Source organism: Tachypleus tridentatus, chromosome 13, assembly GCF_004210375.1.
Source record: "Tachypleus tridentatus isolate NWPU-2018 chromosome 13, ASM421037v1, whole genome shotgun sequence".
Classification (NCBI taxonomy): Eukaryota; Metazoa; Arthropoda; class Merostomata; order Xiphosura; family Limulidae; genus Tachypleus; species Tachypleus tridentatus.
The window spans coordinates 83,947,136-83,964,256 of record NC_134837.1 but is presented as its reverse complement, the minus strand read 5'-3'; the positions used below and the strand labels follow the sequence as shown (position 1 = coordinate 83,964,256).

The 17,121-nt window shown below is 33.9% G+C and overlaps 1 protein-coding gene across 2 annotated transcripts in view; it reads right to left on the bottom strand.

Annotated features, from left to right (window-relative positions):
• Window positions 1-17,121, bottom strand: part of LOC143239966 (uncharacterized) — an 83,878-nt gene that overhangs the window by 32,191 nt on the left and 34,566 nt on the right. For both annotated transcript variants that reach the window (XM_076481662.1, XM_076481663.1), the window contains exons 3-4: window positions 8,340-8,434; window positions 6,370-6,437 (exon numbers count right to left, since the gene is read on the bottom strand). In XM_076481662.1, coding sequence (XP_076337777.1) covers window positions 6,370-6,437; window positions 8,340-8,434 — 163 coding nt within the window. The remainder of the gene's footprint in view (window positions 1-6,369; window positions 6,438-8,339; window positions 8,435-17,121) is intronic.

Genomic DNA, 17,121 nt, shown 5'->3' with positions numbered 1-17,121 from the left:
GTAAACCCTTCACTTGTATCAAGTTGTATCAATAGATCTCTTGCAAGAACTCAAGTTAAACTTTCAATGGTGTCAGCGGTAGGTACAGTGGTGGGAAAAAACATATCCCACAACCAAATTTTTTCACATATTTTTCTTTGAAACCATTGTCTGTTTTGAGGCTCAAATTCATGCAGGTACAAATGTGTTTCATGGATGATGCAGTACTGTCTAATTATTACATCAGTCGTTTTTTGGCTATAAACAGAGGTTCTTATTGAGAGCTAGTTTAGAAAACTATCTGCCAAAACGTGCTTGTGACGCTATCATGGCCAAGGGTTGCGAGTTAACTTTGCCGATAAAAACAGTCACTGTTAATTTGAGCAAAGAGGAACTTTCGATAAGGCAGACTGGTAGAAGGATTAAATGTAACAAGTCTAGTGTGAGCTGCCGGGTACAGAAATAAAAGAGATGGAATGGAAAGCTGATGACCGTTTTCTAAAACGCATGATCCTGCAGAATCGTCAACGATCGTACAAATATCTGAAAACAATATGGCAGAGTTTGTGCATATTCTTATAGCAAAGTCACATCGGGCTATCTGCTTAGCCCAGTAAGGGGAATCGCACATCTGACTTTAGCGTTGTAAATCCGTAGACTTACCGCTGTACTAGCGGGAAGCAGCATGCAGGAAACTCCAGGGATCACTGTCATCGAGCTAACTGTTCTGTTTGGCCCACGTTCATCTAGTTGTTTGTTTGTTTGTTTTTGAATTTCGCGGATAGCTACTCAAAGGCTATCTGCGCTAGCTATCTCTAATTTAGAAATGTAAGACTACAGGGAAAGCAGCTAGTCATAACAACCCACTGCCAACTCTTAAGCTACTATTTTACCAACGAATAGTGGGATTGACAGTCACATTATAACGCCCCCACGGCTGTAAGGGCGAGGATATTTTGTGTGACGGGGTTTCGAACCCGCGACCCTCTAATTACGAGTTGAGTGCCTTAACCACCTGGTTATGCCGGGCCCCGTTCATCTAGTCTCCTTTGCAGATACCCAAGAAAGGAGCTCTTCCTCACCGATAGGATAGAGGAAATGAAGTTAAACTGGACCAAACAGCATGTCGACTGGAAATGAAGCAATGTTGAATAACGTTATTTTCTCATAAAATCAGAGTTCAACCTGCAAGGGTTTGGTGGGAAGTATTTTGTACGAGGTATATGTGGAAAAAAGTTTCATTGAATGTACTTGAATGCAACCGTGAAGTTTCCGTGGGGTCAGGTGATATGGGGACGCATCTCTTGGCAGGGTGTAGGACACCTGCATTTGTGAGAGGCACTGTCAATGTCGACAAGTACATCGAAATCTGGTTAAAGCCAACAATTCGGGATCACTTCGGTGGAGCTGACTAGTTAGTGCACATTTTACAATGACTGTGCTCCATATGCCATAGGGTTAAAAATATTGATATTTTTCATGTACTCTATGCAGTAGATGTAAAATAGAGAAGAAATTTCATTCTACGTGCACTGAACAGATGACTTTGGCTTTATTTCGTTGCTTCAGATGAAGAACTATCTTTGTGGAGAGAGGGTCAAGGCACTACGCTGACCAGGCGACAGCCCAGATCTCAAGCATGTCAAAAACTGCTGAAAGGTAAAGGGTAACACAGTGCAAGGGAAGAAAACGAGAAACACCTTGAAACCTTAGGAAGCCTTAATCCACGTATGGAATCATGAAGTCACCCCTCCCTACATTAAGTCCCTCCTGTACTCTGTACCACAGCTAGGAAAATCAGTCATCAAGATCAGAGGGTCAATTGAACATCAAAACAAAAAAAGAGAAGACTGTAACCACTTTTTGTCAATTACATTATTGGCGTTAAATTTACGTGTAGGTTTTATTATTCACAGACCATTTTTGTATTTGCTAATTACTTGTTGGTTATCTGAGTAGGTTTATCACAGTGGGTTTGTTAATAAAGAATTTTGGATAGCTAAAATACGAGTATTCTTATAACCGTTTCGCTTTAGTTCTAACACATCTACTATGCATAATCTCGTACAAAACTAAAGAAACCAAGAAAAGTGTGCAAAAATATGGGTGACGCAATACATTTTTATGCTACTATAAATATAGATGGATATGTATCATTTATATCTTAAATGTTGGAGCTATCATACGTAATCATGTGACTACTTAATGACGTATTAATAAGTAAAATATAGACATTCAACGAGTTAACAGTTTGTGAACATCTATCCCAAGAACCAGGTACGTTATAAAATAAATAAAACGTTGGGAATATCTAACGACATGTACATACACAGTGTTCCATAAGAAAAATTGTGCCAGGCGGAAATCGTTTCAGGAAGCGAAACATCTATTGCTGTATAGGTTTATATATATATAATAACAGGTGACGAATCAGTCCAGGCTCGCCAAAATCGACGTACAGAATAAAATAAAACCTTGGCAAGAATTTTGATATAAAATTCAACAAGCCCCAACAGGGCTTGGGAGACAACCAGAGGTGCTCAGAAATCGTTGTTTCTCTTAACCCTTACATACAAAATGTAATTTTCTATTCAAGACAGGGGTGATTTTTAATTGTTTTAGAGGTGTAAGTAACAGAAATTATTTTGCACATGAACTACAATTTATTTTAAACCATTACAACAAGTAATATCTCAATATGATAGCACTACCAATTAAGAGGTCAAAGTTCAAGATCACACGTTTAGGATCGATTACGTTAATACATTAAAAAGTTGTAAAGGTATTTCAAGTAAATGCCATACGATTTTTGAGGACAAGAAGAAGGTGATACCGGGGGATTAACACCGTGCACTAATCTTTTGTACGGCGTTAAACAACCCCACGAGAGTAGCAGAGTGACAAATCTGATAAACGTTTTGGCAAAATAAAATATTTAAATTAGCGTTATGGTATTTAAAGAATAAATGAAACCAACGTGTCTCTTACTTGTTATACAAATCACAAAAGACTACATCATTTGTCTGCATAACAAAAGTTAGTTCTGAAGTATTCTTGGTTTGAAATTCGTTATGAACAAAGACGAAAGTTAAAAAAAGACCTGAACTCTAGTGTGATTTACATCCCAAACATTACAGTTTATTGGTTTTTAGGTCAAAATGGAAATTTAGATTAGTGTGTAAGACACACTAATAAACTGTTTCTGAAGTCGTCTGTCGATTTTGATAAGAAAAATACACATCATTATGAAGTTTGGTTAGTATAGCAAGATGGAATGACAAATGCACATATATGTTTCTGCCGTAAACTGTCGTACTCTAACCCTACTATACGAATGATAATAACTGGCTTTAAGATTTTTATATTTTATTCATTAAATAATTTTAGTTTACAGGATGGGAAAGTCGAGGTGGATCAATAGATCCCTTGTTGTTTTGAAAAATTATGTTACGTTAAAACGGCATTTACATACCTATAATTGTGGCGTATACATAAAGTTCAATGAAGTAATAGTATATGGTAGCCAGTTTGTTTCTTAAATATGTGAACGTTTATCCTCACATAGTTTGTTCATCATCGAGTTCTCTCATAACACGTGTAGTTTTATATACATACATAAACATGTACCCACACGTCAAAAAGATACACCACGAAAAGAAACAGACCCCCTAAGAAAACCCTGGCGACGTCTATATGAAACACAAACAGCATTTCTGTAGTAGGTTCATACCAATACAAATGTATCATACAAATCGTCTCACTATACTAGCTATAACTTTACAATACAAACTGCTATTGTTGTGACAACTTGTTATAAATTCAACTAATTGCACATCTTTTTTTCTAAGCAACAGGAAATGAAGGAAACCTGTAATGTCTCAGTTATGTCACGCAGTGCAGGTTAAAGTTACAAAATAAGAATCTACCTTCTGGAAAAGTGCAGACGCCAGACCTGTTCACGTATCTTTCACCGTTTTGAAAATATGGGGCCTTAATTTACTTTTTTTTACTGAATAGTTTTGAAATTTAAAACGCGTGACAAACATTCACTTTTGTATTGAGGTTGAAACAGATACATTGCCTTAACGTTGCGGTAAAGGTTTTTCTTGTGACGTCATAACCATCGTTGAAGGGCTCTCAAACATACACACACACAATACATGCCAGTGTTTGTAGAAAAGGTAATTATACACACGACTGAAAGGTAATATATTTTAAATTAACGAGTTTAGGATTTTTTTTATATTTGAAAAGTACACACTTTTATATTATTAAAGAACTATCACTTTGTGTTTCTTTTCATTCAGTGCGCCCCCCACTAGTACAGCGGGTACATCTACGGATTTACAACGCTAAAATCAGGGGTTCGATTCGCCTCGGTTGGCTCAGCACATAGGCCGATGTGGCTTTGCTGTAAGAAAACACACACACATTCAGTACAATTTTCTTCCTGTCAAAGGTGTTGATGTGACTATTTCCAACAAATGTGGGGGAGAACTGGATGGTATTGTGAGACAGCTCTGTAGAGTTTATTAACAGGAACTTCTGAATGAAAGTAAAGACAGTATAATAATTTTTTAAACACAGTGTTTCTTCTGTATCCATTGCCTTTCCCCAGTACCAGGACTCTTTATAGGGCCTGCTGGGATACCACAGACATGAGAGTAGTTGAGGCACTATTTATATTATGAAATTGCTTGAACAAAAACTTTCACAGATTGAAATAGATTAATTTCGTGAAGTATAATTTCTACTGCTTACACTTAAGTCATTACAAATCAGAATCAGGCAAGGATTTTTTAACAATATATTATATACTTATTTTAATGGTAGTCATAAACAAGACTGGCTCAGGGAATATAGTTTTTTTTCTTAAAAGAAAATTTAAGAGGAAATGATAACCAGATTTTAACCTCTCCTTTTAGTAGAAAGTTCTCTTCTGCCACAAAAACTAGATAGTAATAAGAACTACATTAGTTTGGCATGACATTCAAACTATCACGTATATATAGGACACTTGGTGGTGACAGGAAATAACAAAGAGGTTGTGAGGCATGACTTTACTGTTAACAATAACAAGCTTTCATTAGATTGCATCATCAGTTTAATCTGAAATAATGCCAACAAATACTTCTTTATAGTTTACATAAAATAGTATGTTACTTTTTTGTGCTGTGTTGGAAGTTACCAAAATAAAAAAAGAAGAAAAAAAACACAACCTGATATTTTATCCTTACTTTGAATGCATGTCAATTTCAATAACAAAAAAAAGTCAAATAACAAAACTATCACTTACGGCATTTTTTATTTGATTTCCAGGTCATGCTATGTTTATGGTTCAAGGACATACTTTCAATTCATACAAGAATTATGACAATTTAATCAGCACAAATTAAACTGTGCAGCCATGTGAAACATGTTACACTTGCCACATGAACAACAAAAGAAAAACCCATTGTCTGCCATCATACATATTCAAATTGGGTAAAGTGTAGTGAAATTTATTTTTGCTTGTTATGATATCCTTGCTAAAACAATTAGGTTTCTCTGCTAGATCAGTATATTAATTGTGTAGAGGTAATAATAATAATCAATATGCAAGTTTACCAACTATTTCAATACAGGTATCAAGCAGCCTGTATTGTCTGAGTTTTATTATTAATTTTAATGTTTAATACTTTTTTGGTCCTACTAGTTAGTGTCAAGTGTGTTTATTTTACTTTAAGAATTCTAGGGTTAAGATCCTTAACTACGTACAAATTATCTGTGATTAGACTTTTGTAAGGAAAAAATCATAATATAAGGAGAATTGTTGGACCAGGATATTATATTTCAAAACACTGTAAAACACAAAGCAGATACAAGTTTAAAGATTATATTAAGTTCTATCACCATAGTACACAGACAAATACATACAAAAATATTTACAGAAAAATTCATGTGAGTAATGCAAACACATTTTCTATATCTGCCTACAGACATGAGGTTTAAATATAATATTTCATCCATTTTCATATTAAAACTATTGAAAGCTTTCCCTTCATGTGATTTGTTTATTTTCATCACCATTTCACTTGGGCATACATACATTTGAATTCTTTGTGTTCCTAGCACATTTATGTAAATGAACTTTAAAAAACAGATTTTATCACCAACCATTGTTTAAATTCCTATGGTTCTAGGACACAGGTTCTTATGCCAATCAATGTTTTTTGAGTGGCAAAAGGGAGCAGTTAAAGGGACAAAGTAACCTTTAACTTTGGAAATATTGACAACATTTGTGGTCCCAAGGTCCTTAAACTCTCTATAAATATTTATAATAAGAAAAAAGTAAATGTTTCCCCAGTGTCTGACTACAAGTGAAATGAATTTAAATATATATAAACTTACAATTTTCAATGTATCATCTGGGCAAAGTAAATAAAGCATTGCCTGTAAATGCTTCTGAAGATCTCCAGCTGAAATTTATAAAGAAAATAAGGAATAATAAAACATACCAAGCTATTGGAAAACACACACAAACAGAAAATTAAAGTATCAAACAAGCACTTTTTAAAAATCAGTATAACTAAAAATAACTCTTAAAGATCATAACTCTCTGTTGGATAACTCTAATTCTTTCTGTCAAACAATTTGTAATATTATGCCTTTAAGCTATAAGTTATGTCTTCCATTGATTGTAACAAAAAACATGTTTATTAATAGTTTCTTAGTGTTCACCCAACTACATTTGTTTACTGGTTGGACTGTGATAAGAATACTAGTCAGAATACATACCTCATGCAATAATGACTAAAAAGTATAATGCTAAATAAATAGTTAATTAATAATTACGTACAGTAGTTCCTATTTTCAAAGCCTGTTTACATATCTTTCACACATTCTACTAATACATGGGCTTCAAAACACTGATATACTGAGAACAAAATTAAGAAAGAGAAAGAAATACAAAGAGTTGAGTAGATTATATCAAAATGATCTTGACTAAGCAACTCACCGAGTCACGACAATCATAGCCAACATAAAGCCACTGCAGAGTGGAATTATCAAAACTGTGTTTAAATACTACTTAACATTTTGACTGCTTTTAAGAAGAATATGCAACAGTACTTTAACATGCAAAATATTCATACTTTCAAACCAAAAGATGTGTTCAGATTGGGGATTTAGAATTTTTGAGATTGGAATATTCCTCGTACTTAATAGTATTGGAAAACAAAGGAATGTCTCAACTTAGACCAATCATTCAAAAAAGACCTACAACAAATTATACTACAGCCACAACAAGCAAAGTGCTGATGTTTCTAACAGAAGAGAATCCACAAACATAACAGTCAGTGACAAAAGTCAACTATGGATCTCCAGCCAAAAAAGTCACACGTACACAGGTTGCTTTCATGATATACCTGTTCAACCACTACATACCTCAAGCAGCTGAAGAATAAAATGGGTATTTCTGTTACTCTCTCTACAGATATACCAGTCATATTGCTTGACATTGAACCTAAGAATTTCTATGTGATCACATTGTTGAAACAGGCACTGGGAAACTGTTATTTTTTACTCTATATTGGCTATGTGAAATTAGCAGGGAGAAATGGTACACTTTACACATGATAGCCTTAGATAAGATACAGAGAGAACATGACTGGACATAATGACATGGGCTGTAGTTATGTGGTGAGGCTCAATAATTATTTTAGTATAATGTAATCAATCTCTGTACAATCACTACTGGTCCTATTTTCTGTTTTAACAAGCAGCCCCTGGATCAGTTAATTACTCCTGATGAGTTTTAGAAATTAAGGTTCTAATTTTTTTTTTTGCATTATATAGCCAAAAAGTGAAATTAGATATGTCTTTAAAAAACAGCTGCGTAACATGTAAAATACATTGACAAATTAATAATTTAAATATAATAATATCCATATGAGGGTGAAATATTTACATGAAGGACAATTTAAATAATATTTGCAGTTGCAAAGTGACACTAAAATGAGAATTGAACAAAATGGAAAGCCACAAATTAGTTGACATTGTAACATCAAGGAAATAAACATATTAATAATGCTTTTACTTGTTCCTTTGTACATATTTAGATAAAAGCAACAAGCACTGATGGTGTAGAGTTGATCTGGACTGAATGTACTCAGTACTATATGAACTCTTTGGGTAGACATTCTGAGCATATTCTACAAAAGTGTATCAAAGTATGCTAACAATTTCTGTGGTATGCCACAGTAATTTGCACCTTTACTGTACATAACTGAAGAATAAGGAATTAACTAAGCCACACAACATAAACAAGCTATGTACTGTCAACTGACAAACCTACATCTAGAAATATAAATCTGACTTACCTCCATTTGAAAAAGACCTATGGTATAAATGCAAGCACTCATCATGTGGTAGAATTACAGCTGCTCCTTTCACCACAAAATAACATTCACTTAGACTAAACAGAAAAAAGCACAACAGACAAATCACTTTGTTTGCTTACACATATACTAATATCAAGGAAAACATACAGTAACAAATTGCCAATGGTCTAAAGAATGTATACAAAACATACTTTTCATATAAAAATATGGAAAGCATCCTAAACATTCAGTGAATTACTTACTGAACACAACTTACTGAATATTATGAGACAGAAGTTAAATGTTGCCTGCTACTGTTTGGATCTGAGTAGTAAAAAACATCAAAGTTAACTGAATGAAATTTGTATAAGAAATATATATACATTTAACGGGAAACACTTTGTAGAACATACACTAATAAACAAAGAGTTTGTAACTGAATACTAAGAAATGATTCATTCTCTAGTATCAAACTTGGTGAATAGCACACTCTGGTATACAGAAATTTAAAACATGTTCCACTCATATACTTCGACCATGCTATACTGGAATACACTTTATTAGATCTAAGGCCCAGAATTACAATTTTAATATACTGTATATTGAACAGTCAAGTGGAAGCCTGAATTAGTTTATAAAAGCAACAAAAATATTTCAAACATTTATGCACTTTATATTTTTGACCAAGTTACAAAGCCAATGTAAACTAGCTAGAATGAAACAATGATAGCATATAGTCAACATATTTAAATATGATAGACATTAGATACACAAATACAGTAATGATGTTTAGCAGGTTAAAACAAGTGAGACTTATGTGTACATTAGCTGGACAAATAATATATAGCAAAAAACATAGAAGGATGGTATATACAACATAAAAACTAAAAAGATAGTAATTAGTAGCTACATTTAAATTACCGTAACTCATAAAGCTAGTAATGTGTCTTTTAGTATGTATATATACTGCTTTCCTCCATGGCTGTTAGCACTGACTGTAATGATTCAGTGGTTATATATAACCATCAGAAAATAAATACTTAAATGGTTATAATTTCAAGTTCAGCAATTTTTTGTTGTTTTTATGCAAAGCAAGTTTATTAAAGGGTCATTTAATGAGATCAGCTGTGACTTTATCTCTTTAATTAATCTACTAAGGCAAACAAGCCTTATATATTTGAAGCAAGTGTCAAATTAAATAGGGTCCTGCTTTCATTTTCAAATTTACATTGGTAATTGCAGAAAGCTTTATCCTTACTTATGACTGACTATATATACTTGCTCAAAGGTCAGTTAAAAACATAAACAGACACAAGTATGCCAATATGTCTGTGCACGTGCATTTTAAAATTGAGAAGCTATTGGGATAGTGATATTTAAGATCATAACATTTCAGTAATTACCAAAAATAAGTTTGAAGCTTAATCTGTTATTTAATTCACCACTTAATTAGTAGCACGAGTGTTACATATTCTTCGAATTCTTTATAAATTTTGACACAGTGTGGTGAGTGAAAGAGAACTAAAAACATGATATCTATAACTTCAGTAATCACATGTTGACTTTGCAAATACAGACTATTGACTCAGTATAAATAAATTATGAATACATTTACAGCTACAGTACTTATCTACTGAATTAGCTAAAAGAAAGGTCATATAATTTTTTTAAATAATTGCTGAAACAAACGTCAGTACAAAAATAACTCCAAAATTTTCAATACAACTTAATTCATGTTGTTTAGTTGAAAGATTTTTAAACTTACGAACTAATGTATGTAGACACGCACACATATATATAACTCAAAAACTAGTGTTCATGTTAGAGTATGGTATCTGATCCAAAATCGTAAAGTGATATGAGAAAGTAGCGTACACGTTAACATGAAACAATAATATCGTTGTGAAACAAGTACCCCAAAAATGTTACACATGGATATGATTATGTTCCCTAGAGAAGAAAAACAAAAGCCAGTAATACGTATAACCATCATTGGTGATCATAGAAAGTTCACGTGTTCACACGATCAATCTCTTTTCTAACCCAATTACATGACCTCTCATTCTGTCACGTTCTTCACGACTTTTGTATCTGTAAACTCAATAAAAATTACACCTGCCTACAGGACTTAACTATTTTATATACAAGTAAAATAAACAAGTTGTAAAATTCGGTTAGCTACGACGTTAAGTATCCAGTCAATGTTATTCAAATCTGGCTACTTATAATTCCATAAAAATAGCCATTATAAGTACCAAGGCTGTTCAAATAGTTCGGTTCCAAATACGGAACCATGCAGTTAGCTAGCTAGCAGGCTTAACACGATTTATTAGCAGAGGTTCGTCATCAAGGCCATTTCTGATAATCCATCAAGATTTGATTCTCAAATAGGGTGTGGTTGACACACGGAAAGGATTAACGTGCACCAGTATGTGAAACAACTTCTGGTTTTTTGTTGTTGTTTTTTTTTCGTTTTCAAATTTTAAGGGAAGGACGGGTTCTCTGGCCGGAAATTACACATTTAAAGTTTCTAGATGAGTCACCAGTCTTTTTTTTTTTTTTAATACAAGTCAAAGCAACTGAAAATTGAATTTGTGACATCAGACAGGTGTGACAACCAGCAACACAAATGTCTTTACAAATTTTCAAAACATGTTGGAACAAAATATCACTCACTTACAATACACAAGTTTTAAATACTACACACACAATAAATAACATGAAGTTAGACTACAGTTTAAGCTATTCAAAACTTGCTTATTGTATGTGTGTGTGTGTATCTATATCTATATATATATATATATAACCTGATTTAGATGGACCAATAATTTAAACTATTAATATGTACTGTGAACATTTTATTGTTTAACGTCATGCATTTCTCCTTCTTGTTGTGCGTGTTGTTGTTGTTTCTTTTTTTAATTACTTGAACATTTCCTTATTTGAGTGGTTGGCATGTATTTATTCATTAAAAACAAATTTTAGCAAGTTATATTAAGAAATGAATAATCTTTCGGGCAAGCCACACCCTTCTTTCTACGACAAAGTCGCTGGTATTCCTTTTAAATAAAAGTATGCACACGAATGGTTCGTTGAACGGCAAGAAATCATAAAAACCAGTCCCTTTGTGTACCCGATAATATAAATATATTTTAGTTCGTACCAGATTTACGTTGCAAGGTTATATATAACACCTGTTCTGAAAATGCATACACAAAACAACAGGCACGCTCATGCACAAACATACACCAACAAGCGCGCGCGTTTCATTCATGTAGCATCAAATTACAGAGAAGCTTGCTAGCACCTAGAGTTAAAACAGAATGTCTCCATCTGACTTGTATGAACTTTGTTTTTGAATTTCGCGCAAAGCTACACGAGGGGTGTTTGCGCTAGCCGTCCCATTTTAACAGTGTAAGACTTGAAGCAAGGTATTCATCACCACTCACTGCTATCTTTTGAGCTACTCTTTTACCAATGAATAGTGAAATTGACCGTCACATTATAACGATGCCACGCTTGAAAGAGCGCGCATGTTTGGTGTGACGGGGATTCAAACCTGCGAACCCTCATGTTACGAGCCGAGCGTCCTCACCACCTGGCCATGTCGGGCCTATTTTGAATGAAAACGAAAAATTTTAAAGTGGTACATCCAGTTTGATTTGTTGTTAGTTTAATGACCGATCTTGTACAGAACTCCATGCCAGGTCAGTTTTCAAAAAGAATGTTTAAATTCCGTTCTTATCTCTTATCCAAAACAAAAGACAGAGCTACCATTAACGAACTTTCTCACCATCAATACAATGTTATTGTATGGTATCATTGCTGGAAATGTGTATTTCTCAACAGTTCTCTTTTCAGTATAATGGTAAAGTTGAAATGCGTTTAGACTCACCATAACCACCCCAGTCCAAAAAGGACTTTTTTTTACCATTGAAACAGCAAAGGTAGATTTATTTTTCATGACGTTAATAGTACAAAGGATTTACTGAAATCAACACCTTCCCATATAAAAAGAAATTTAGTTACTTGTAATTTAAAGATACCTCAGAATTTTATTATTCAATACAGTATACAATTAAATAATGAAAAGAAAATTATCCTCATATTCAATACGTCAATCGGAAGAAAAAGATTTTATTTTAAACGACCTAACACCTAAAGTCTCCCTTCCCTCATACGTGTCCTTCACGTAATTCAGTAGTTTTTGGGGCATCGTTTAAAGATTCATGTAATCCTTTTCCAAAGCAATGTTTTTCTTACTTATAAAAGTATACCAATCCCCATTGCAGATATTGCTATAACAATTAAAAACTAAGCAGGCCAGGGATAAATACAAATCATCGTCGTCAAAAACAGTAGCTGAGATTTTACCTCAGTTCTCTTCATGTCAAAAACCAGGTTATATATACCAAACTATTGAAAACAAGCCAAAGTTACTATGTCCCATAAAGAAGGAAAGCCAGAGGAGAAACCAGAAAGTTATAAAGTAATTAGCTTTACAAGCTGTCTAGGTAAATTTGTAAAAAGAAGCAATCGTAAACAAATTACTTATTTTTGAAACTGACTACTAAACCACCTAAAATTCGTAACAGATTCAGAAAATTAATTACGAAATCACCTTATTATAATACCAGGAACTACAACTTAAAGTTTAACAAAAACAGCTGTAAATGAACGTGTTTTCTCAATGTCGACAAATTATTTGACAGCAAGTGGTAAAGTGATCTTCACCGAAGGGTTTTATCCAGATGCCTCAAAATGTATCACTGAGGGGTTTTATCGAAATGTCTCAAGAGGTATCACTAGGCCTTAGAAGACCTGAAAAGTCTACTGTGCATCCGCTGGCTTTCGAATTTTATTAAGATAAAGAAAGTTAAACAGTCGGTGAGGATAACATCTAATAGGAGTATCTTACTCCTGAGCAAGTGTCCTAAGAAAAACCTACAGAGAATTAACCTCTTAAGGATTTGGATAACTTCATTAACCTTGATAGTAGTAGGATTAAACACATTTCACCAATAAATATCTACTCAAGAACGATAACTTATTTAATCTTAGATCACAAGTTCATATATATATTTTATATTAAAAATGAGCTGCTTGTGGTATTTAAACGTTATTATTTTAATTAGATGAAGCGAGATTTTAATCGAATGTACTCCGAACATGCAGGGTTGACAAAGGTCAAGTATTATAATGACAAATATATAAAGAGAGAGAAACTTCAGCTTTTGCTATTGGTTGCATTATCACATCTTACTTAAGATCCATGAGCTTACAATCTAAATCATGGTGGTGGAAAAAAAGGTCAAATATGCATGTGGCACTTTCAGGTCACCCATTACCTTGACCAGAGACGCGGCATAAAAACATTGGGAGTTTTTCCTTTCTTCAAAACCGTGGGGTATTTTGTGACGTTTTCAAAATAATGTAATATAATAATAATAAATTATTAAAACCAAGCTACTACTTCCTTATTCATATCTAAATGCTGTATTTCAGCCTTATCAAATTCACTATTAGTGTGATATATCCACGATTCTATTTGTTTGGTTAACCGCAAAACTACAGAATGGCATATCACCACTGTGGATATGGTTCATGTATTACTCCTTGGGCAATACTTTTGAACAAAAACACGTTAATTTTTATTCAAACCTATGCTTTACAACAGCGTATGGCCTCAAAGTTACTTATTTACTAAGTAACTGATGTTATAAAAATATGAAGTAACGTTTTAATCATTTTAATGGAAAGTGTATAATACTTCTTTTAAAAAAACCAAAACCTTAATACCAAATAGTTTGAGGTCGGCTTTTTTTTTGTAAGCCAATTACTTTTACATCAGGGTTCGAGCATGTTAGACGACAGGAATTTGAATTCGCGACCCTCAGATTGCAGGTTGAGCACCCTAACCACCAAGCTATTCCGGTCCCCGACTTCCACGTTACATAGCTTGTAAAGAAAGTTTTCATTCATACATTATCAAAATTTATCCACGTTTATTCTTCATAAAAAAGAAATTGTAATGTTACATATACCGTGAATCTGCAGCTGACAGTTTTCACGTTGTTTGTCACGAAACTATTCACACGCTTAAGATACACAGCAAACGCAAATGCTCCAAAAATGTAACACAACCATACAGTCTTCAAAGTCTAAGCGACTATATATCATTCTAAGTACCCATGAGTGAAAGTTAAGATAATTTTATATGTCAGTCACCCCACATCTGCTATCCAGCGCCCATTACAATCAGTGCTCATCAGAGCGGCTGGGTTACAACAGCGGTCTAAGCGCTATTTCTATTATCAATTTTCATGAACAACTCTTACGACGTAAATCAGATTAAGAAGTGAAATGCAAGTATTATCAATCCGGTTTAAGTCATTTACGAACCAGAATTTACGTAATAATTAATAATTTAACATTATAGTGTACTTCATTAGTTGATAAGATATTCATACAGTTGATCATCGATTTCCATTCAGTTTTACGAAGAACTGCAACACAAAATCAACACGTTGGATTAAACAAGCTTCCTTCCATTCTATTAGTTACCCGCTTAATGCAGCTTGTATGAAACTGTTCGCAACGTTAATCGATGGGCCTCACAAATAGTTAGAATTGACAAATAAAAAAAACCGGGGGACAATCTGCACTGCTGTACTAACGTGCACCTTGGGCTGGGTTACTCTGCTATTGCATGGCTAATTTCAGTGATACTTTCAGCAGGTGGTCTGCCAGTACGTGACTTATCACAAGTGTAACCTGTCTACTAAAGTTTTAATTAATAGTTGCACACAAAAATAGTGAAATACTCATCTTTTGGTATAATTACATTTTACTAGTTCATCTCCTTGCTCACTTGTCAGTTTCGGGTTGTTTGAAACATTTACCTGGTAGAAATTTTGGTTTAAAGTTTCTCAACCAGGAGTTGGAAAACGGCCATGGATGTTCAGAAAGTTTAATATCCCAGTTGAGTAGAATTTAGCTGACCGGTAAATTATTTCGATTATACCAACTCGGGAGCTGTTTATGTTAAAACAAATAAGGTAAGGATAGTTCTGGGGCGGAGGAAGGAAAAGGTGAGCCCGTGTTATGGTACTCGCGACCGGAGTCTTATGGATGTATGGTTAGAGTTTGTAGTAAGAGTAGCAGTATGCCTTTACATTTTAATGTTTTAGGATTTACGGTCGCGGAAGAATCGACAAACCCATTTGGAACCATGGGAAAAATGCAAAATAAATTACAGTGTCAGCCCTAATGGCAGAAATGTGTAAACTACAATTGGAACACTCAAGATACCATTAGCACTTCCGTACAATTTTAACTTCCTATGCTTGTTTGTTTGTGTGTTTGTTTTGAATTTCGCAGAAAGCTACTCGAGGGCGATACGCGCTAGCCGTCCCTAACTTAGCAGTGTAAGACTAGAGGGAAGGCAACTAGTCATCACCACCCACCGCCAATTCTTGGGCTGCTCTTTTACCAACGAATAGTGGAATTGACCGTCACATTATAATGCCCCCACGGCTGAAAGGGTGAGCATGGTTGATGCGACGGTGATTCGAACCCGTGACCCTCGGATTACGAGTCGAACGCCTTAACCCAACTGGCCATGCCGAGGCACTTCCTATGCTATACTGCCTGTGAGAATAAATGCGTTGAACTGTGAAACTTTCTTTCTAATCACCCTGTAATTTAAGAATGATACAGATGTAATTACTTTGATGCCTTGTCTCGTTGACCTAAATTTTTACCGAGATTGCTGCTACAATTACTGTCATATGTGATCTAGTTCAGGGGGTGTCCAGGTTTCTACTTGCGGTGATAAAAACACACCATGGCGTTATTAAAGCTTATTGGTATTAAATGCCATAGTGGTAAAGCAATAATATAATAGGTAATAAACACTAACAAATTAAGCCTTAAGGTCAGAGGTACTATTAAATAACTTCTATTTTCACCAAGGTCTATTTCATTTACTTCTGAATGGATTAATAGTACAGATATAGTTCGATTAATTATTACTAGTGTTCCTAACATAGGTGATTAATTCGTGTATTTGGGCTCGTTTACTTACCCGTGTACTGCATTTATACGTTTCTAAACTACACTCAGAGTTACTGATACTGACCTAACCTGTTTACTTCGAAACTGTTACTATTTTTACAAATATATATAGTCTACTTAAGTTAACATGAGTTGTACAGACATCTAACCTATTTCATATACTACTAAAGTGTTACCAGTGTTAAAGATATAAAAATATATAGCTGATCTAATCTGCTTATTTCTAAACTGCTACTATTTTTACAGATATAGTTAGTTTGTGTTAACAAGTTTATTATAAGTTGCTTCATGAGTTCTGACCTCTTAGTTTACTTCTAAACTGTTACTAACGTTAATGGTATACTTCGCTCAAATCAATTTCTTCCTTACTACTGACACTATCAAGTGTATATAATTAGGTTAATTCGTTCGTTTTTGATTTGTTATTAAAACCACACAACTTAGAAATAGCATACGTTTTCGGATATCTGCGTTATTCATCCTTAATATTGAGCTAAAAGACTAGTTATATGACTCAAACAATGATGTATTACCAGAATACTACCAAATTTAAAAATAGTTTATCTAACCAATGTTTCGATAGTATATTGCTTTTCCATCAATATTTTTGACGCAAACCTTAAGTATACACGTTGAACTCACTTCACATCCACAAGTTAGGTATTTATTATATTTCTCCGTAACAAAGTTATATCTTCTCAAGATA